Genomic DNA, 24,403 nt, shown 5'->3' with positions numbered 1-24,403 from the left:
TACTACAGTAAATGTGTTCATTGTGTCTGCCATCACCAGCTTTTCTGGAATAGAGTTCCATACCTTTACTGCCCTGAATTTTAAAAAAAGTCTTTCCTGCTGAGGGTACAAAATCTTCTCTCCTCTAGTCTGAACGCATGCCCACGTGTCCTATATTCTGACCTTAAAGAGGTTAGCTGATAGTTCAGAATATATTGCCCAATGATATGTTTGCACGTTAAGCGTGTCATCCCTTAAACATCTCTTTCCAAATGTAAACATTCCTATTTTGACTTGTCTGCCTTGATAGCTTAAGAACTCCATCCCTTTTATTAGCTTGGTTGCCCTTCTCTGGACTTTTTCCAGTTCCATAATCTTCTTTTTGTAATGTGAATTGCACTCCAAATTCTAGGTAAGGTCTAACCAGTGCCTTGTAGAGTGGCATAATTACATTGTCTTCCCTTGTTTCCATGTCCCTTTTTATACAGACTAGTATCCTGTTGGCCTTAGTGGCTGTGCCATGACAGTGAACACTGCACCCAGGTTTGTTATCAATTTGGACTCCTAGGTCATTTTCCATATCTAATTTGCCCAATTCTACTCCTTTTAGTTTATAAGTTTCACACTGGTTATGTCTTCTGAGATGAATAACCTTACATTTATCTACATTAAAACTCATTTTCAATGGATCAGTCCCTTCATCAAGTTTATCTAAGTCACTCTGCGGAATGGAGACATCATTGACTGTTATAACCACCCTGCACAGTTTTTTGTCATCCGCAAACATAGGGACTTATCGGGGATGGGGAACCTTCAGCCCTCCAGCCTTGTTAAACTACACATCCCAGCATGCCAGTTTTGCTATGTGGCCATGCTAAAACTGTTGCAGGGGGTGCTGGGACGTGTAGTTCAACAACAGCTGGATGGCCGAAGGTCCCCATCCCTGTTTTATGTCATTAATGAACATGTTTAATAGAAGAGGCCCTAACACCGAATCCTGTGGTACTCTACTAAGTACTGGTATCCAACTTGAAAATGCACCATTTACCACCACCCTCTGCTCTCTATTGTGCAGCCAGTTTCTTACTCGGCTACAAATTGTAACCCCAGTCCCAAATTCTTCATTTATTTTTTTAGCCTTTGCAGAATCCAGGAAGACCACATTTACAGCAGTGCCAATGTCTAGCTTTGTGCTAACTTCCTCATAAAACTTATTAGGTTAGTTTGGCATATACGATTCTTTACAAAACCATTACCACTGATTCTATTATTCATCTCTAGGTATTCCAGGATACCATCTCTTAAAATTCAGTCAAATAATTTTCCCACAATCAACGTTAAATTCAGAAGACTAAAATTTGCTGGGTCGTCTTTTTCCCTTTTTAAATAGCGGTACTATTTACGGAATTCTCCAGTCCTTTGTCACTATTCTAGACAACTAGTTTAGTAGTACAATTTAAACATGCTTGGGATAAGCATATTGATATCCTTACAAAAAAATAAGGATCAAATATGGTTTGAGGTAACATGTTTAAAAAAGGGGCAGACTAGATGGGCCAAGTGGTTCTTATCTGCCGTCAAATTCTATGTTTGTATGTTTCTATGTTTCAAATAAGATTTATCAAAAATGTACTGCAGAGGATTTGCTTATCCTCATATAGTTCCATCAGTGCCCTTGGATGAATTTCATCAGGACCTGGTGATTTGTAAGTTTTTGTTTTGCCAAGCCTATTGAGGATCTCATCTGAGGTGAATTCTATGTTTACTTCTAGCAGGCTCATGCCTTTTGAGGTTCCTGTAGATTCCACTGAATGGTCTACCCTAGTAAAAACAAATGAGAAAAAATAATTTAATTGTCCTGCTTTATCCTTATCCTCAATATTGCTACTTCCATTAGCATTTCTTAACAAGCTTACAGTATGTTCTCTTTTTTTTAACTTTTTGGGAGTTTTGTTTGTTTTGTTTCCCTTTTGACTGCTTTGATTTCCTTTTTACAAATTTGATTTACTCTTTTGTACTTTGTACATGCCACTGATAGCCTTATATAGTTTAAAAACTCTCCTATTGTTTATTGCTTCCCTTACTTTCTTGTCTATGATGGGTTTTTCTTGCTGATTAGTTAATGTATCTAAATGTTTTTTTTTAAATCTTCCCACATTTCCTCTGTGTTTCCCCTCAAATAGAACATCCCACTCTATGGGGGGGGTATTTAATCCCTGGTCCCCACTGTCAGTGCGTCCCAACAGTGGGGACCTTGGCCCACTTTTGGCCTACTCACCTGTTTATCGCAGGTGTCCTTCCTGCCGATTGGTGAAAAGGGTGTGTGTCCGCGAAAAAGAGTGTAAATTGTCGAGATCCATCCGTGATCTTGACAATCCAAGGCAGTTACCAGCAAAACGGGCCCCAACAGCTTTTAAATTCAGGTCTGTTCTGAGGAGATAAGTCTTTACTGCTGTTGGGAAAGACAGCATTGAATAGGCGCCCAACACTATTTCCCCCATCGGAAATAGCAGCGGGGACTGAATACCACCTATTTCTTTTATATATTCTCTAAACTAATCAAAGTTGTCTTTCCTGAAATTAAGTATTTTAGATAGTTCATTATATTGTTTACAAATTTAATTGCAAGTGTAACCATGTTGTAGTTACTGTTTTCCAAATGTTTTATTACATACTGTTTTCCAAATGTTTTATTACATAAGTATTTGATATCAAGTCCACATTATTTGTTAACACGAAGTCCAATATGGTCCCTTTTATGAGTAGGTGCTTCTACCAACTGTGTAATAAATTTGTCCTTCAGTACATTAAGTTACCCCCCACTTTTAGTTAACGTGCTCTCATTAGCCCAGTCTATGTCTGGGTAGTTAAAATCCCCCCAAATTAGTACCTGCTCCTGTTCTGCTGATATTTTAATTTGTTCTAAAAGAATGGCTTCATCTCTTTCTTTAATGTTAGGTAGTATGTAGCGTTCCAGCATCTAGTGGAGACTGTTATAGCGCAAAACTGTGATAATATTATAATAATACTTATGACTGTGGAATGATATGGGTGTGCTATGATGTGCAAATACTTTCCCCAAAGTAATATATTTTTTATCAGTCTGAAGGCCCCCATACACTATGCGATTTGAGCATGATTTCACATGATTTGGATGAATCAAGCCGACTTGATACGCTGTCCCGCACACATCGGATCAGAGTTGGGGGGGTCGGATGGGCTACACTTAAGATTTGCTAAATTTTTTGTGTGCAGTCCGGAGCCGGGCGGGGGATGCCGGTTACCAAAGATCCGGATAGAGGCAGCAAAGGGGGTGGCAGAGGGAACCAGGCAGGGGAATCTGCTGCCAGGCAGCGCCATTTGGAGCACTTAAAAAACAAAAAAAAAGCCTAAACAAATGAATAGGAAGCCACTGATTGGCTGAGACCTCTCTCAGCCAATTGGTCCATTGCCATTCCCTGGTCCCCTTGCTGGCGTCCGCCACCCCCTGCTCCCTCCGCCTGCAGCTCCCCGGGAGTTGCATGTGATAAATCGCATGCGATTTATCACATGCAAAACTTGGTACATGAAGTGCCTAATCGCGTGTGACCCCTCCCGGGAGCTGCCGGGACAATCAGGTCTGACTTGTCCTTAGGACAAAGTCGGACTAATGTATTGGGGCCTTTAGATCACTAGAGTGCTAAATAGTGTGACAGTTAAGCGCTTTGTCATTGTGCCAGATAGTAATAATATTGTATGAAACATCCACTCTGTTTAACATTAATTTATAAACTGTATTATTAGGAAGGAAACAATTTGAGTCGCATCCTATTTTCAAGAATGTTTGAGACTTCAAAACCAACTGTAAAATGTTTACAGATAGATGGTATTAAACGTTACAATCATAATCTTTAGAGCATTGCATAAAGGGGCGATTTCAGCTCCCTTTCTAAGCAATCTGACTAGATCACTTAGAAATTGAGCACTGATCGCTCCTTTTGTCCCGCGCGTCGCTATAGCCCGCAGGGAAAGCCAGTGCTTGCACTGGCTTTCCCTTGATCGGGGGGCTTTGCCTTTTAAAAATAGGCAAAGCGCTCAGCACATCGCTTAGCTAAAATACTCAAGGTGAAAATTCAACTATATGTATGTATCCGTGATAGAATCACGTTTAATGCATATCAAGTGGAGCATTTGATATGTAAAATAGTATCAACAAAGTAATTTTATTGGTAATTCCACAACTGTGTTTGACTCGTGCAGTTGTTCAGTAGTTGCCAGGTCCCTTGAATGCAGACATTGTACAATTTATCAAAAATCATCAATACTGGTTTGATGCCTTTGTATCAGCATTACTGTAAGGCTTAGCTGTACTGAACATAAGCATGTGCTGGGCTTTTTATGCATTCTGTTCACTACATGAAGGAGAACTCTGCTGAAATTCAACAGGCCCTGGGGAAAGAATTTCAGAGAAGTAAATTCAGATGCATAATGGCTAAAAGCAAGGAGGCTTTATATTACTTCAGCCTGTCTATTGAGAATTGCATTAAGGCAATGCTAATCTACGAATACCAAATAACACTGCTCCTTGTGTTTTATGTGGGTTCAGTAATTGTATTTTGTAAAATAGATAACGGAAAATAAATAAGGAAGTAGGGAGGTTTCAGGCCTTAAGTTCATAGGCTTGTTTCAAATGTACATGTAGTTATTTATTCATGTATGGCATGTATTATTTTGCAAGTAATTATTGGTGTCAAAGCTGTATGTCTGTATAGTTGACTTTATCTAAATATTAACATACATCATAGTCTAAAATAAATAATTATCAAACTGAATTGAACTGATCTTTGCAATGCAGTGGCTGGTATTGGCAAATCTCACACTCAGGTTTGGATGTAGTCCTAAAACACACCCTCTTCTTAAAGAGTGAGTCCGTCCGAATGCAGAGGACCTGTGGGCGTTTCTTCTTACAATGTCCGCACAGCGTGGCGTGCGGTCCGCTCTGAAAGAATTCGGAAAGTTCCGCACCAACCAGAATAACCTCCTCAGTCTGGAGCCGTCGATTTAGATTCTCCGGAAAAACCTTAACCATATGATGTTTGTATTTAATATTTATTTATTAACAGTTTCTTATATAGCGCATACATATTCCGCAGCACTTTACAGAGTATAGTTGAACATTCACATCAGCTCCTGCCGCAGTGGAGCTTACAATCTATATATGTTTTTCCATATTTCCTCATTTTACTCCAACACTCCAAAAACATACTGATGGTTTTATCTGGTCAGAAAATCATTGAAGGTGCCCATGAGCGATGCTATGAATATCACTGGCTGATAAATCACTAGGTATATATACACTGAGCGATTTTCTGGCTTTGCTGTCCCAGACATTCCTTTATCGATTCATTAATTCCTCCTTAAGCACCTAGGAAACAACGTTTTTTTTTTTTTTTGGTACTTGTGTATTATCACGGTGCCCCCGATTTCCATCGCAGGGCATTGTACAACCACAAAATCGCGTTGCATCGCATGCCATGCCATATGATCGCATGTGATGCGATGAGACGCGATTATACCCGGTTTTTAATTGTACAGGCACCCAAATGCCTGATTCCTATGTTAATTGCCCCCCCAGACCTGATTTTACATTGTACACCCACCCTGATGGGTAATGACTATGTTCAAATGCCCCTCCCCATTGTTAATGCCACCCCACTATCAACGCCAACCCGAAGCATGGCGAGTGCAGCGAGCCCGCGAGGGGTGGCGGTACGCGTCCTCCGACCTTTTCATAACCCCACTATCCACGTCGGCGTGGAGTTGATTTTATATAGTGTGGCGAGCACAGCGAGCCACCGTGCCCGAAGCGTGGCGAGCGCACGCATAATTCTTGTGAAGTAATGCGCATCCCCTCGCGGGGTTTGCCGCGCTCGGCACGCTTCGGGCTTGCTGCACTCGCCACACTATATAAAATTAATTCCACGCAGACGTGGATAGTGGGGGTATGAAAAGGTCGGAGGACGCGTACCGCCGCCCCTCACGGGCTCGCTGCACTCGCCACGCTTCGGGTTGGCGTTGATAGTGGGGTGGTATTAACAATGGGGGGGGCATTTAACATTGTCATTACTAGAGACCGGACTATATGCAATATAAAAAGCTTGAAATATGCATGCAAATATGCATGAAAAATACTTAAAATATGCATGAAAAGTGTTAAAATATGCTACATTAAATATTGGAAAAAAAAAGTCATTTTTAACTTATTTATTTAAAAATCCGCATCCTATTAGTTGCAAATAAACCTCAAAAATAGGCCCACAGCATCTGCAGATGTCTAGTGCTGTACACAGGATTTTTTTTCTTTCAGGCTGCTACAGCAGACTGCAGCGTCCTAGGCTCTTCTGTTATCAACTACACAGACCCTCATCTCCAGCGCAGATGGATCAAATGTCAGCATAGCATGTGAAAGCGGCGCAGTGGAAGGCTTTCTCCCTGCACCGCATACTCACTGTGACCCGGAGTTTCCTACACGCGCGTGATTTCTCAATCCTTCCACCCACCTCCTCTACTGCAGAAGTCTCTCTCTTGGCGCAAAGTCCCAGGCCAGGGGCAGGCAGAGGTTCAGGAGCTTTGTGGCATAACCCGCTCCGACTGACTTGTATTAAAATAGATTGGCAGCCTAGAGCAATGTCCCCCACACTGCTCACATATTGGCCCGGCCTGCACACTCTACCACTATCTGGCCAGCAGGAGGGCAAATCAGTGCTGTGATTCGTGGGTGGAAAGGTGGTGGGTCCTAAAATATGCACCATTACTAGATTTTGGGTAAAATATGCAATAACAAGTGAGAATGGGCAAAATATGCGAATTCATATGCAAATATGCAAATGCATATAATCCTGTCTCTAGTCATTACCCATCAGGGTGGGGATACAATTAAAAATCGGGTTTGGGTGGGCATTTAACATTGAAATTGCGTCGCATCGCATGCCATTATAATGGCATGCAACGCGATATTAAAATTGAACACTCATCCCGGGAAAAGCCTCAAAACGGGTCCATCGCATGCCATCGCATACCTTAATTAGTGGTATGCGATGCGACGGGTGCCGTGATAATACACAAGTACCGTTTTTTTTAATCTCCGTTCATTGGAAATATTTCAATGTCCCCTCTACAGTATGTCAGAGTGGTTGCATGGACTTCTAGATGTCTGTAAATTATATCTTTGAGCCACCATCCGTTTTCGGAAAATTACCTCATTGCTCAGCTGTTGTATATTCAAGGCAGCTACAGTACCTCATATAGGGCCTTATTCTGATCGGTGCGGATATTCCCGCATGCGGACAGACCGCCGATGTTGATCGTCTGCGCATGTGCAGAGGTCACTCTGCGCATGTGCAGGCGATTTCGCCGCACGGATTCTTTACACGCCGCACAGGGGGCGTAGAGGGGCGTGAGGGGCTACTTAGCCTCATTACCCTATGCATACGCCCCGCGTTTCATGGGCGTTCCCATGCAAACGCGGGGCGTATGCATGGTAATGAGGCCGTGACGCGTGGGTACGGGGCGGGCATCTGACATCGCCGGATGTCAGCTGCCCGCCCCCATACATGATTTCACACGGACAAGTGTCCGTGTGGTCTTGTGTTGCGGGACCTGGTGGAGCGTGCGGCCCTGCATTCGATGTTCGGCGACCATCGAATGCAGGGGCTGCTCCCAAGACGGAGGAGGCGTATCCCCGTCCAATTTCATGCGGATCGCCACATATCCGCGTACGGACGGCAGGTGCCGATCCGTATGGAAGGCGGGGATTCGCCTGCACGGTTGCGGCCGCATATTCTGATCGGGCCGCACCGATCAGAATAAGGCCCATACTGCGTTAGTTGCCTCTCTGTTTATCTAACATGCTTCTTATCCCCATTATTCTGGTTTCCTATAAGTTTTATCAGCCTGAACCTTTCCCCATACTACTTCTTACTTTGACCCTTGTGAGATTGATGTTTTGGAGTGTCACTAAATTGGTTCCTACATGTGTCAATTCACAAGCCCGTTTTCTGCTGGGAAGGTAAATATCTGTTATAGTATCGTATAAAAAAAGGTTTAGTGTTCAAATATACAGTATTTAATATAAGAATCACTGCTAGGAAATGTCAAAACAAGTCATGGAAACTACAGCTGCTGTTACATTGATCCTTTTATTGCTGGATGTCATTACCAAAATTACATGGACTTAGGTCAGTATTATTTGGAGCCTTTTGTGTTCACTACAGAAGTGTTGTCATACCTCTAGCCCCAATACGCCATGCAGTGGGGAATGCCTAGTGCATGTAAGCTGACCGATACTTCACAACTCTCTTAGCGCCTTTTATTTTTTGCTGAAAATGCGTCTACTACTGTTTATCGCTACTTACATGTAGGAACAGTGCCCTGAACCTCATACCATGATTCTAAATAAGAAGGGATTCTCTAAGTATATTTCCACTCTTTTCAGTGGGGTTGTCCTGAATAACCTGAGACTCTAATGAAGAGCAATTGCTGGTTGTCTTGGGAAATACCCTAGGGCCACCTGGAACCCTGTCACTGATCTGAGGAATTCATACTGATGCAAATTTCACTATAGAGCTTGTCAGGGGTGACCTGGTGCCAGGGAATGTACTAATGCCAGCCCCAATTTACGGCATGTCTAACAAGCAGCAATGAATTTAATTTGAAAGACATTTACATCTACTCGTTAGTACTTCTAACTTCAAAAGCAAATTAATTAGCTGGATCCTTTATTATAAGTGCTAATCAGGTTATAGTAAATGCTATAGTAAACGAAGAAAGTAAAGTTTGGCAACTTATGAAAGATATTTAGAAGTCATCATTATGCCATTTGTGTTGGGATAAAGTCATGCCACTCTTTCATCTTCAACTTTGTAAATTTAGCATTTAACAAAGTTCCAGACATTCTCCCGGTCTCATCCAGGAAGGTTATAAAACTGCACGAATGTTATAATGAGCTCTTTCTCTGAGAGTATTATCCAAAGAGACACTAGTTCTATCATCAAGCCAGTGTGTAAAGAGAACGTTATTATGAAGTATTTTACCTGGGTCCCTCTCCCTTAATGTGTGCGCAGAAAGGAGACAGGGGACAACTGAGAATAGAATATATATATGGAGATTATTAATTTGCAATTCATGAAAAGAACTTGTAATACCTTCCTTCATCCCTCTGTTTGCCCTCTCATTTGATGCTGTCGCTTCAGAATATCACATTCATTCATAATGGAAAGATACGCTGTTTTAGAAACCAGAATTGATTCTAAAAAGACAAGTAATTGTGTTTGAAACCATCTGTAAAATAGAACTTAAATGTCATAGCAGATTTTGTGTGAAAAGAGCAGTCTTAGTAACTCACCGGCCCCCTTGAAACCGCAGACTTCAGAGAAAGTGGGGAGGAGATCAAAGAGCTGTCATGCACATCACAAATAGGCAGAATATATGTGTACAGCAGCAAATGCGGCAAACAAAGTACCTTGTCTGTTTTCATAACTAGCAATCTCCACCATTAAGTTGTTTGTTTGCACTTTCCCATTGATTTAATTGTGTTAATTAGTGTATCATTTCAGTTGCTATGGATGATTGAATGAGCCGGCATGGGTAAAAATAGATGCCTACAGTATATCAAATGATTTTTTTTATACTTTATTTCTAATTCTGAAGAATTTTAACATAGATTCAGAAGAAACCTGTGTATTTAGAATTTTTTTTAGGAATGAAAAGAGTTGAAAAAAAGGACATGACCAAGGCGTGCCCTCACTGAGGCAGGACCAAGTCTCTGTGTGACCCTAGATGAACCCATTCTCGGTATAAATTGAAAAATAATAATAATATTTATAAGATTTAAAAGAAACAACTAGAAGTGAAGTAACTTGGCTTTGGAAATGAGATCTGCCTGCCTTATTATTTATATTGTAATTATATTATACAGTCTATTTCTCAAAGACTTTGTATTTTTGGCTTTGGTAAATGTCTTCTTCTGTCAGTCGAGGGCTGTAAAGGTTCATTGTACTCAGCAGTCATTTTTCACAGATAGGCGGCTGAGTGATTCCAAAAAAATGTATTACAGTCTTTCTGGCAATGTACGAAACCAATCTGATTTTGGGACTGTATATTTGATTTATGTTGTTAGAAAGCAAGGTGGTGGGGATTTCCAAGTAAAACTCAAGCAGCATTTAGGATCAGACGTGCCAAAGTGACCCTGGCTGCTGCTTTATCTATCTGTAAAATGGAGCTCTAGTTTTATCATCCATATCATTTTGTAATTTCTTTGTTGATGCAATACAGGCAGTAGTGTCCAATTCACAATTGCAGGACTTTCTTCGGGCAGCACCCACTTTATGGAATGCCCTGCCGCGCACATTAAGGGGGATATTCAATCCCTGCCGCTATTTCCGATCGAGGAAATAGCGGCAGGCGCCTATTCAATGCTGTCTTGTATAACAGCTTTGAAGAGGCAGATTGACAGAATGGGCCCGACTTTGAAAGCTGCAGGGCCCATTTTGTCGATCACGGCCGTTTAATTGACGCATTCACGGCTGAATCTCTCCAATCCAAGTCCGTTTACGCAGATACGCACCCTTTTTGACGATCGCAAAGCGGGACATTGAATCCCACCTGCCTATATGCTGTTGAGCAAAATAATAACGGGCCAGGGTCACGGCTGTCTGAACAGATCGTCAGTCATCACCCGGGATTGAATACCCCCCCCAAGACTCTACACTAGCCTCTAAACCAGGCATTCCCAACCACGGTCCTCAAGGCACACCAAAATTGCCGTTTTTTTTAGATATCCAGGCTTGAGCACAGGTGACTTAATTAGTATCTGAGGGATTCTGATTAAACCATCTGTGCTGAAGCCTGGATATCACTAAAACCTGCACTGTTGGTGTGCCTTGAGGACCGTGGTTGGGAATGCCTGCTCTAAACTTTCAAGTGTTCCCTGAAAACTCCCCTTCAGGCAAGCTTATCATATTTCAAAACCCCCACATAACCTCCAGTAGCATTCATATCTAATGGCATGGGACTGCCATGCTATTGAATCCTATTCTTATGTATCCCTCCTATTAACCCTATAGATTGTAAGCTTGCGAGCAGGGCCCTCCTACCTCTATGATGGTTTATTACTACCCAGTTCGTTTTATTACTGTTTCCTATTGTATAGTGCAACAGAATACAGTATTCTGCTATATAAGAAACTGTAAATAAAAAAAAATGGTACTTGTGTAGTTTCACGGCGGCACTGCCCGCGGATCTCATCGTATGCATATCGCATGTGTTTTGCATGCGATGCGATTTAGCACACCCCCACTATCCACGTCAGCCCGAAGTGTGGCAAGCAGATGCGGTACGTGTCCTTTCGACCTGTTCATACCCCCACTATCCACGTCGGCATGGAGTTGATTTTATAAAGTGTGGTAAGCGCAGCGAGCCACCGAGCCCGAAGCACGGTGAACAAACGCGGAAAACTAGCCCGAAGCGTGGCGAGCTGACGCGAAATACACATCAAGTAATACACGTCAAGTAATCATGCGATTTGCATACGATGCAATCCGCGGGCAGTGCCACCGTAAATCTACACAAGTACCATAAAAATACCTGGCTCACTAAGCATCGATTTCTTAGCCAGTCCATTAGAATCACCCCCATAATGTCAATATTTTCCATATCAAAAGTCAGAATGTTAGTTAGGCTTCACTAAAGCAGGGAACACACCAGGTGAATAATCGTATAGTAATCAGAACGTTATATTGGCCACATCGCTCAGTGTGTACCGAGACCATGCGCTACCACGGGTCGCCATCCTGTTGGGTGAGCTACATGCCCGATGCGGCACACTTATCCTCTATCAATTCAGTAACTTACCCTCTCTACTATCTCCTTGGATAGCATGCATGTACTGTATCAAGCTTTTTGCAATACTGTACTGCATCAATACGGAACCCAAAGCGCTTTGCAAATCCTGTGTTTTTCGCCTTAACGAAAATAATATAATGTTTTTTATTTACAGAAAACCATTGACTGTGCCTCAGCCAGCATTGGGTCAGCACTAATTAGAGTGCTACACAATGAAAGATGACATACAGTAGATTCATGCCAAGCTTTTCCGCGGTATATAAAAATAAAAACAATCACAATAACCATTTCCCGGAAAGACCTGCTGAGCAGTTTACAATGGATATGTCCAATGTGTTCAATTATTGGTTCAGTGTCCTCTAAAAGCACAGAGATCACAAGTAACTACTGCCAGTGTGTGTCTCACAGAACAGAGGTCACATGTACCCACTGCTAGTGTAGGTTGTGTCTCACAGCACAAAGGTCACATGTACCTACTGCCAGTGTGTGTCCCACAGGACAGAGGTCACATGTACCTACTGCTAGTGTGTCTCACAGGACAGAGGTCACATTTACTGTACCTACTGCTTGTGTAGGTTGTGTCTCACAGCACAAAGGTCACATGTACCTACTGCCAGTGTGTGTCTCACAGGACAGAGGTCACACATACCTACTGCCAGTGTGTGTCTCAGAGGACAGGGGTCACATTTACTGTACCTACTGCTTGTGTAGGTTGTGTCACCTGTACCTATAGTATTACTTGTGTAAGTTGCATCTCACAGCACAAAGGTTACAAAGGTATCTACTTCTAGTGTAGGTTGCGTCTCACAATACAAAGGTTACAGGTACTTAATAGCAGTGCCTCTCACACATCAGTACCTACTCCCATCTTGTAATACTTGAGGTTCATATTAATAAGGTTTACTCTTTACTACAAGCTAACCACAGCAAAACCGTAACAATCATTAAACCCATGTTTATGTATAATTTCACATTCAGTTTTAAGACTGGGGGCTATTAGGGCTTTTAGTACTATTGATATAGTACTATTGATTTTTTCCTTACTTGCGTTTTGAACCCGTTCCATTATTCTGCCTACCATTTATTAGTAAAACAGCTAAGTACTTCATGAACATTATCAGAACCATCCGACCCCGACTCCGACTCCTCGTACTCCTGATGCTGACTCCTCGACTCCGACTCCTCTGTATTAATATGCGAATGTATTTGATACATTCCTTGAAGGAAAGAAAGGCAACATACATATTATTACTACAGAAACTAGAGGCTGGGAAGCCAACAGTCTACTGTATTGATCAGTTTAAGCCAGGCATGTCCAACATTGGCCCTCCAGATGTTTTGAAACTACACATCCCAGCATGCTTTGCAATAGTTTTAGCATTCTCTAATAGCAAAACTGTGGCAAAGCATGCTGGGATGTGTAGTTTCACAACATCTGGAGGGCCAACGTTGGACATGCCTGGTTTAAGCAAAGGACAAACACAATGAAAACAAAGTTTTATTAATTTTTTTATTAAATGGCTGGATAGTAGCAGTAGGCATAAACATCAGGAACAGGAACTTTACCAGTTCAAAGATAAAAACCACATTATTTGGTTGTTTTGGGAACAAAAGGAAAGGTTCAGAAGTGTGGAGCATGAGTTCCGCATGCTTTGTGACGACATCAAAAATCAATGAGCCACAATCTCCGCTGGTTTGCTTGCTCGTCACTGTTCAATTCATGGACACAAGGAACGATTTCTTTACCGAATCGTTACTGGCAACGAAAAATGGTGCCTGTACATCAATATGAACCAGCGTAAGGAATGGCTTAGCCAAGGTAAACAAACGACCCCGCGCATGAAACAAGATCTTCATCCGCGCAAAAAGATGTTGTGCGTATGGTGGGAGAGCTTGGTTGAATGAATTTTTAGAGTCTACACCAGGTGATTTCTGCCAACGAGGTATTAAAAACCTTATTGAACGTTGGAAATAAGTTGTAAACTACAAGGGGGAATACATTTATAAGTATTGGTGCTCCGAATTGTGCGTTGCGTGCCATATAGTGAAGCACATGAAAAGCATGCTTTTTCACGGTCACTTAACGTGTTCGTTTTGCGGTTACGTGAGGCACTGCATGCATTGGTCTTTATTCTTACAGTAGAGAAGTCATTAATTATAATTTTCAGAGTCGGAGTCGGTGCATTGTTTGCCGACTCCGACCCCAGGTACTGGAAATTGACTCAGACTCCAACTCAGACTCCACAGCCCTGATCAGAACAGTGGATTACTGTATCTCTGACCAGTAAAGGCCCATGTTCATAGATCTTGACACTTGACACCTTATGCTTAGATCAGCTGAATGCGATGCTGATTAATTTATGCTCCCTGCAGCACTTATGACTCTGACCATAGAGATGGATGGATCTGATTTTGTTCTATGTAAGGTCCTAGTAGTAGCACATTCTAAAGTATCCCTACATTTAAATGTACAAATACATTGTTCAGTGCCTGGTATTCTGCTGCTGTTTAATCAAGATCAGCTTTTCCCTCTGCACAGATACAGGTAGTAATTTCCCCCAACTTTATTTCTGCATCTGATGTCTGATGCAAAGCAAAAATCTGATATGTAATTGTGATTGGGGAATATCTAATCATTTCCACTAATTTTCCCCCATAAATATCGTTGGTTATTCATATTGATTTGCATGGAAGTTTATGCTAAACATCTACTCGCACCCTGTGCATGGGAACACATGCTGCAAGGGGGGCGGACAGCCCAGCATTCGCTGGTCAGGGTTTGGTGGACCAAATCAACAAGAATAACCCCCATAATCTCATTGCTGACCCGACAGCTTTTCAAAATGATTGCGATACTGATCACTGTACTTACAGGGCTAAAAAATGGCAGCAAAACGAGGAGCATTAGACCTACCATGCAGGGGTTAGAAGACCCCTTCCCACCCAGTCATCCTTCCCTATAGATATAACAATTTAACACCATCTTTTCAGAGCTTGTTAATTTGCTTCATGTTTCGTCCCCATAGAGAATTATAAAGATGGAATCTGCGTATTAAACAGGGTTTATCCTATATAATAGAAGGCAAATGCTGCTCCGGTGTTGTACTGTTCGGCCGCACATAGCCACGGGTGCTGCTGTTATTATGGAACCGATGTTTCAATATTTTGACAGGCTGAAAATGTATGCGCAGCATATAACTATTAACATATGCAACATATAACTATATTAGTTCAATCAATAGAGCAACAGAATATCCAGTAGCTTTGTTCTGAAACCAATGGTTATTACTGTACTGCTGTCTTCAGAATCCTTTGTAGAATTTAACATATTACTCTGGACATGTTGTATTTTTCATATCTGGCTACTGAGAAGTGGTCCAGCTTGTCTGTACTATTTTTGCTTTTATGGAGATGCTATGCAGCTGGGAATGGCCTGTGTTTTATCATTAACCTTGGACTTTGCCAGCATATCTGTGTTACCAGCTGTGATTGCAGAAAGTGTTCTCCCCAGGGAGTCTGTAGAAGCCCAGCTTTCCGTGGCCTAATAATTCCCTAGCAGAGTTCATTGCTCCAATTTTCACTTCTGCACTTTGGATTTTCCTGTGTGTGCCAGAACTGGAGCCCTTTAGCTGCGATCACACACACACACACACACACACACACATCCTGCTCATCATCTACATCTCCTAAATCAGCAGCAAAGAGGAGTCCTGTGAACATTCTCTGCCATGTCTGGTCTTGCCAACATACTGAACTGGAAGCAAAACATTTGCTAATAGCTACAACTCATCCTTTGCCCTGAATTCTTATTACCACCATTTCTCTTTTTTTTTTTAACTCCCTTCTGTTTCATCTATCTCCTCATCTATCAGTGTATATTAAGGGAGCCTTGTCCACCAATTTCTCAGTTTACTTTACTGCATTAAATGACTAATGGAACTTGACAATTTGGCTTTTGTTTTGCTGAAAGAAAAATGTCATGGGCTATTTATTGGGGTGTGGTATAATACCCCGACAGTCGGGATTCCAACAGTCAGTACTCTGACGTCGGAATCCCGACTGCACAGCGTGGGGAGCGCTCGCCACCTATTTTATTCTCCCTCTATGGGGGTTGTGGACCCCCACGAGGGAGCAGTCGGGATTACGACGTCGGCGTACTGACTGGCGGAATCCCGACTGTCGGGGAGCCGTCCGGCACCCATTTATTGTAATATCTGCATTGCCACGCTCCTATAAGTTTTGTGCTAAAACCGTATTTGGTGACTTTTTCCCCAGTAAATACCAGTGGGCGAGGCCTCACTTGGGAGAGGCAGGTGGGTGGGATAGGATTATCACTGTTCCACACGTCACTCTACAATCCCGCTATTTGCCTCATTGCACTGCAAATGGGCTAGAGCCATGGTGCCGTCATCATCAAGCGTCTGGTCTCTAGGGAAGTGAGCAGATCCAAAAGGGTTCTCTACTCTCTCGGGAATCCAGATGAGCTCTGCAGTATTTGTGAGCAGGCAGGTGTTTATAGAATCCATAACACAGTAGTCCTCCCTTCTCCCAATCATGCAGTACCAAAATGAAGTAATCCAGAAAGAAGGTAAATCATTTTATTATCAATGTATTACAAAGAAGATGTGTTTTACTGGTTTCATTTTAATGCTTAATTTTCATAAGTTTATGCTCAGTGGCATTCCCATAGTATAACCGTGTTGAGTGCTCCTAATTGTTACAGTCATGCTGTCATGCAAGGTGAAGAGGTCTGGTATACATCAAGGCCTTTACTGCTGCAGAATGCTGCCTTTTACACAATCGAGTACTATAGTGATACTAATAATCATTACCCTGAGAGCTTGGGGGAAATTAGTTGAAGTTGAACTGCATGGAGCTACGTCGTGGAAGAGGCAAAATTGTACATTCAGGGTATGTAAAATCGGGTTAAACTGGATAGAGAACAAAACATGGTCTAGTAGGAGAAGACATTTGTACCGCAGTTAATAATTTATTTGCCTGTAGATATAGCTAAATGTCTGCGTCCAGGGGACATATTCATCAAATGGAATTTGCAGCAGCACTTAACGCGTGTTTTATAAGCTGGTAAGAAATTTTCATAAATAAAGCTGACGACCAGACCCTGAGAGCTAAATTGTAAAATTGTGAGAGGGCAGCAATTAACAAATCAGATTTTGAAAGTGTACCATTATCACTGGTGTCCCACAGGGCTTAGCTTCTGAGTCATTGATTGTCACATTACATTATTGACTGTCTCGTACCTCAGTGTCCCTAACAACCGTTTCCAGCAACCTCCTATCTGAGATGCCACACCTCCTTCTTGGTAGCACCTTTAACTCAAAGGAGATTAGTAAACCTCAAATACCATTCAGCAGACCTATGAGGTACCACATTATTTAACACATTTGCTACATCAAACACCTCTCTTCTTCTAGCATATAATTTATTTATGACTTTATATAAAGTACAATATTACTGTCAGTGGTGAAGCCTCCGTAAGGACCTCAAGTTACTGACACCTAAATCGCACCTTGATTATTCTGAATAGCTTGAACATTTATATGTGATCTGTTTTTATCATAGAACTACCTGCCAACAGCACTACATAGATAGATATATAACTATTGCTATGCATTTATTAAAACTACTGCAAATGTGGTTATTGCCCATCGCAACCAGTCAGATGTCCACATTGAATATATGTATTTTAAACCCTTACGGTATGTACATAAGGTAGAATTTGCCATTCGATTTTGACTATATACTCAAAATTGAATCCGGATCGCATAGACATCGAATGGAGATCGAACATGTTTTTAACCTTTTGATCCCAATTCAATGCCGATGCACGCTCCTGTTCAGCACAAATCGAATAGCCAAATAGTGCAGCAATAACTATATAGTACAGATCTGTAGGTACTTATGTAGTATCTGGGCATCCGATTTAGAAATCGGGTCGGATCGGTAGCATCGCATCGCATGCGACCAAATCGTATGCGATGCGATGGTCCCGATTTTTCCATAGGATTCAATGTTAAAATGGTCTGAGTCCATTTAACATATAATTCAATGGGAAAAAGGGGTCCTTTTCCTTTGCCCACTATCCAAGTGGGCATGGAGTTGGATATTAACCTGTGGCGAGCCACCGAGCCCGAGCCGGATGCGATTTTGCCGAAAATCGCGTCGCATCGCATCTGATTGTATGCCTGAAGGTAAGGCATACAATCAGAAAATCGGCAGCCCAGATACTACATAAGTACCGATCTGTACTATATAGTAATAATTGAATGCCTGCGTTTTTACTTGTCCTGGGATTCAATGCTGAACGAATCAGGATCAAATTGTAAGGTTATACACACCAAAAAATTGTCATTAGCACTTACATTTTATCTATAGTAGTTGACAGAGTAGTCTCCTGTATAATGATGTAATAAGTTGTGTAACTCGAGATTTTGTGCTCCCTGTCAAAAAAGTTTCTGCGCCCCCCCCCCCCCCCACACCACCCATACCCATACCACCCATACCCATACATTATTTGCCAGGGATTACATGCTCTTTGCCAGAGGTTTAGTGCTCATAGGCGTCCCAGAGCTCCGGAATCCAACACTTCCATGTATAGCTATACGCGCTGCTCTTTCTGACCTCTAGCACCAGTCTGTACGGGAGGGATCTTCTCAGCAGAACTGTATAAAACAGGCACATGCGCAGTGCTGGCTCCCTCGAGCCACCGCTTGGACTGCAATGGCATTGCTACACCACTGAATCTCATACTTTGTGATAGCAATGTGTAACTGACAATCTCTGGTCCATTTTACTTTAAAGCCCCATACACATGGGGCGACCTGGCTATGTATGTATTGTGCTATTATTGCAGTCGAAATAAATATATTGGCCCTAATTCTGGTTGGGACGCTACGTTGCGAATTCACAATGGCATCCAATGTTACGCATGTACAATTCAAAACGGCATTCAATGTTACGCATGTGCGGGTCTTATCTGTGGGCGCCCTCGGAGACTTGCATGGTCTCTGAGACACTTGCAGCAGGGGGCAACCACATGCGAATGGCCCAGCGTTTCCTGTGTGCACCTATGAAAACACTGGTTGCGAACGGGAGCAGCTTCCTGCCTTCCGTGGGCAGGCAGCTGACGTCACCGGAACTCAGCTGTCCACACTGTTCACGAAGCAGGGCACCGCTAATCTAAGTCACCAGAGAGTTTAGCGTGCGTTCTGAAATCATTCGATGTTTGGCGACCATCAAATGGTTTTACAAGGCTGCGAATGGATGTTAATGCAAAACATCCATTCGCAAGGCTGCGGGGACAATCGACAGGCCGCAGGAGGGAGGGTTAGTTGGCTTGCAAAGCATCGAAAAACCCCTTCTTTGCGAGTCAACCAGAATGAGGACCATTATTCTGTGTTGCATAGAATATTTACACACCGCATTTGTATTTGATTTCTCTCTGGAAATACAATTATTGTGTTCCTCCCCAGGAGGGCTCTAATAATCATTTCCAACACCTGGAAAAGAGAGAGCCTGAAAATCTGTTCTTTTGTCCCTTGGGCAGAGTAAGAAAAAATTATTTAGACCTGATCTGTTGTTTAGATCTGACAACTGCCCACTAAAGACCGCTTCTTGGTTTAGCATGATTGAATTAGATACTGTGAGTGGTCACTTCCACGTGCATATCCTACAATAACCCGGAACATGTCTCACGCCCTCCTCTGTCCAGGGAGCTTGACACCTGTAAGTTGGGAGACAACGGGTTAAGAAGCACCCGAGTGTTTTAATTGTCTTCCCTATAACGGCATTCAAGGTAATGGAGCTGTTTTTTGTGTAAAATATTGAGACAATCTGAGAAGTCAGCTATCAGTAGGAAATCAATCCCACAGTCAGAGTCAGAGACCTGTGCCAATTCAAACAACTGGTGTTAAGAAGCTGATGGTATTCTTACTGTTCGGTTCCAAACCTCTGTGGCAATGTTTTCATTTTGTTATGGTTTTTAATTACACAGCATCCCCTTTGATTTCCCTGCATGCAGTGTTTACAATCTGTTCTTCCCCCATTGTATAAATGGCTTATCACGCACAGGGAGGTCTGTGCTTTTCCCACAGAGTATGTAATGTTCTCTGCCGACACATCCAATTTTTTTTTTCTGTTTTGTGAGGTAAATTGTCTTTCATGTTTCTGCAGATTCAATCTGTGTACCGGGGTTTGATCCAAGCCTAAGTATGATGACTGGCATAACTCCAATCAATCCAATGATGGCGGGGATGGGCCTATTACCACCTCCACAGCTGCCTATTGTGAAAGAAATCATCCACTGCAAAAGCTGCACCCTATTTCCTCCTAATCCCAGTGAGTACCAACCCAGTCCTACAGATTATACATGCTAACCATATGCAATGCTCGGTAAATTGGCTACAAATGTTGGTCATGTCATAAAGCAGCAGGATGTAGCCATTACTTCCAGTAGAGCACATTGTGACTGTGAATACCTTCCAGTTCTCTCTGCTTGCAAACAATAATACTGTGCACTGTAACATTATTATCTGTTTACAACAAAAATAACGCAGCAGAACACCTTGACATCCTGGCAAAATGGAATTCCATTATGCTGTTACTTATCCACATGCATTTAGAAGCCAGAAGCACCAGTGTTGGAGAGCGGATTTGGGACAAAGGCCATAACAACCTTTCTGCATGAAATGTAGTTTTAACTGTAAATTTGACACACTATATGGCTTCTCCAGAAATCCTGGCATGACCAGGACCACATTTTCTCTGTAGGTCCCTTTGCAGTTATGGCCTAGGGAAAAGATTGTTTTGACGCTCCCCTAGGAAAGGTAAATGGAAATGTCCGAGAACAGCTGCTAGAAATGCCAGATCTTACAGAAATGGATCCTGCTGCCAATTCCAACTTCCTTGTACAAATCTAAATATCTGCATCAATATATTCAATAATTCAGTGTCCGCATGTATACAGATATTATGTGTGTGTCGTAATGGTGGCGAGTCCTCACCTTCAACATTCTCCTCTAAACTGTTTCCCACTTTACAGTAGCTGTTGTGTTTTTGTTTTTTTAAATCTCTTGCATTGTTATTTTTCTTCATTTTAGCGCTGTAGTTACACAATTAAGTTTAATCTCTAAATTGAGAGTATGAATGTCGTATAGATAAACTGAAAGCATTCCTTAATGCCTCTTATGTTATTTTATTATTTTTTTTATGCACTCTGACAGCTTATATATATGAATGCATTATTTATAAAATGTGAGTGCAATGAATCCTGCCCTAAGAGCCTAGAATCTATTTTTTCCCTTGGGCAGAGTGAGATAAAATTATTTCACTCCTTCATTGTCTCTGCGCTCTTCCTGCACCGGCTACATGATATGCAGTCCTGCCAGCTGACTCCATTCGTCACAGTCTGACTGATCCAAGATGGTCTTTCTTCAGCCTGAGCTCCATGGCTCCAGTTTAATATTCATTGATGCAGTCTTTGCTTTTCTCAGGGTGATTTAGGCCCCACTCAAATGCATCAAGTTTAAGTATTCATGAAATAGTGTAACCCTTTTATTCCCTATTGAAAATGCTAAGAAATGCATTCCTGAATTTATATAATGGGGATTGTATAATATAACAAATTGTGTGTGTGTGTGTGTGTGTGTGTGTATGTGTATATATATATATATATATATATATATATATATATATATATATATATATATTCATCTACTTGTAAATCAGCTGGTAAGTACCTGCCTATCGAAGTGAAATATACAGTAATAAATAATGGAAATATGAAGTAAATCCTGAATATGTCCTGATATTGAGTAAAGGTCAAACTGCTCAGTCCCTGGTGGATAGTCAGACACAGGTTTATGCATTGTTGGCCTGCTGTAATGCCTATGATCTTCCCTGCAGCTGTATATTACAAACAGTGTGTGGAGCAATACAATGGCAGGAGACATGTAAAGACAGACCGAGATCATGTCATTCATTTTTATTTACTAAATTACATTTTCATTGATTTGCACTTTACAGTGTCTATTGGGAATAAATACCTATATTTTCAGTTTTCAAATCGGTTATATTCTTAAAACTGCCTAAAGCTAGCAGTCTGTGATATAAAAGCACTTCCACACTTCCTCTCTTGACGCATCAGCTATTACTGTACATTGTGTCCCTCACTTCCTGTCATGTGCTCAGCCTGACTTGGCAGTACAACTATAATTTGATATTGAATATTCCCTGCACTGCGCTGTGTAAAATGGTGGAGCTTTGTTTTTAAAAAAAATTATAAACTAGATGATGAGAATAACACTGAGGATGCTTCTATAACTACATGGCACATACAATGCTGTACTACAGTTGGAGCCCCTCTCAACTATCTTCCTTAGGTCTTGGCTCACCATGGCTATCCTATTGTTCTCAGCTACAATACAGAGAACAATACAGTAGGGGATAAAGCAGAGTAATTCTATTACTCACTTAATCCTATTAAAGGACTACATGAGGAGGGCTCCATCTGTACATACCATTGATTATTTATTCACATCTACCCAGACAAAAAAGTAAAAAAGCGCATGGGGACTATGTTAAAAATTGAGTAGTGCATTACATAGAGGATAAACTGAGTTATGTACAAAAAACTTGGTACCCCATGCAGCGTGAGATGCCTGACGCTAGTTTTTATAGCTTTTATTTTGTTGCAGAAAATGCCCAACACGAGCAGAGTCTCACAGGACTAGGCGTGCCTAGGGGGGCTGTTTGGTGTGACTTGCAGAAATGATATTTAAGGACACAACTCTATCATACGTGTCATTTTTGTACTTGATGCAGCAATTAGAATGTAAATATTATTTGATAACTTTCAGCATTCAGTAGGCTGCAGAATACATTGCAAAAACATTCCTCCCTCTATGCAGCCATGTCACCCACAGAACTGTCGTTACCGGTTCCTATCTGTGGTAGGAAAATATTTTGTTTCACAAGTTCATGTTTAACAGCATCAGTGCATCATTTTTATGTTTGTTCTGTAAAAGAATCCAGATATTTAGTGTCTGTACGGCTTTCATAATCTGAAACTACAAAAGTGTATGGATAGTTTTATGTTACGCATTGTGTAACTGCAAAACAAATGGAAAACAAACCAAAGTAAGCACCCGCATGGGTGTAAAAAGTTTGTATTCTGACACTAATAAATGCATATACTTAAATACTTGTATATTAAATACTTATATAATAAAGGTTTTTCAACTATAGACCAATGGCCTAAATGAAATGGAAATAATGGTGTATGCTTTCAGCATCACAGCTAAGTTAGTGTATGCCTGCTGTTAGTTGTGCTTTTCTCTCCTCTGCCATTCTGTTGTTTTATCTAGAACAAGACAGCAGCGATAACCAGCAGAGTTTTTCATCATAATGTCAGAGCTTTGTGTTTTCTGCTGTTTTTCTTTTTTTTACCTTTGATGTCTCTCAGTGTAGTTGAACTGGAATAAAATTACACCAGTTTCTGTGTGTTTATGTAGCAAATATTTACAGATGACATGATAAATGTTCCTCCCAACAAAAGTCTGTGTAGCAACTGCTGCATTGTATAAAGTTCTCCGTATTATGGAAGGAATTGCATCAAATGATGGAAGCCATTCTGCCCAGGCAAAATTGTCTTCTTTCATGACATTATATCTTATGGAGAAGTTTGTATTCTATAGTTTGGCAGCAAGAAATAAGTGTCCATTTTTTTTGGGGGGGGGGGTTTTGACCCTATGACGAGTTCTTTTGTTTCTATCTTGTATTTGATGCAATCAATATTAACATAATAATGTAATATATAAAACTACTCCTCACCTCTGTGAGGTGAAGTATCGCCACTGCCCACTAGAGGTCACTTGATGGACCAAATTACTCCTTTGTGTGCTAAAATATGTTCTAGCAGACAGTGAAAGCAATATTTGCAGGGACACTGGTCTGTTTTAAACTTGCTGGATATGGAGAAAGGGAGCTGTGAAGACAGAGATTGGAGCATATAGCTGTACTTGTGTAGTTTCACGGCTGCAGTTACGTAGTTTACGTAGTGGTGTATTGAGAATACCAATACAGCACTATGGCTACGTAAACTACGTAAGTGGGTCTGGAACCCTGAAACTACACAATGCTTAATATCCCCACTACCCACGTCATACCCCCAGTATCCACGTCGGCGTGGAGGTGATTTTATAAAGTGTGGCAAGCCACCAAGCCCGAAGCGTGGCGAGCGCACACGGATACGTGTCCCCTTGCGGGTCACGCTGCGCTCGCCACACTTTATGAAATCAACTCTGCGCCAAAGTGGATACTGTGGGTATGACGTGGGTAGTGGGGGTGAAATGGCTGGTCTATACTTACCCTCCTCCGTTGATCCCCGCTGACTCCAGGCTGTAATCCACGGGCACCGCCATCCCGCTGAATCCTACTGTGATCCACGGTCACTCCCCGGCGGCAGCGTTCAGTCCCCCTCCTCCGGCATTTGCTGCGGATGCCGTACGCAATTAGCATAGTGCCG

General features: G+C 41.8%; 1 protein-coding gene across 13 annotated transcripts in view; it reads left to right on the top strand.

Moving 5' to 3' along the window:
- Nucleotides 1-24,403, top strand: part of ENOX1 (ecto-NOX disulfide-thiol exchanger 1) — a 478,832-nt gene that overhangs the window by 331,296 nt on the left and 123,133 nt on the right. For all 13 annotated transcript variants that reach the window (XM_083168953.1, XM_083168947.1, XM_083168950.1 and 10 more), the window contains one exon: nt 20,053-20,217. In XM_083168953.1, the coding sequence (XP_083025079.1) occupies nt 20,053-20,217 (165 nt within the window). The remainder of the gene's footprint in view (nt 1-20,052; nt 20,218-24,403) is intronic.

This window comes from Crinia signifera, chromosome 2 (genome assembly GCF_055691185.1).
Source record: "Crinia signifera chromosome 2, ASM5569118v1, whole genome shotgun sequence".
NCBI lineage: Eukaryota > Metazoa > Chordata > Amphibia > Anura > Myobatrachidae > Crinia > Crinia signifera.
This window is presented reverse-complemented; position numbering and strand designations above follow the sequence as displayed.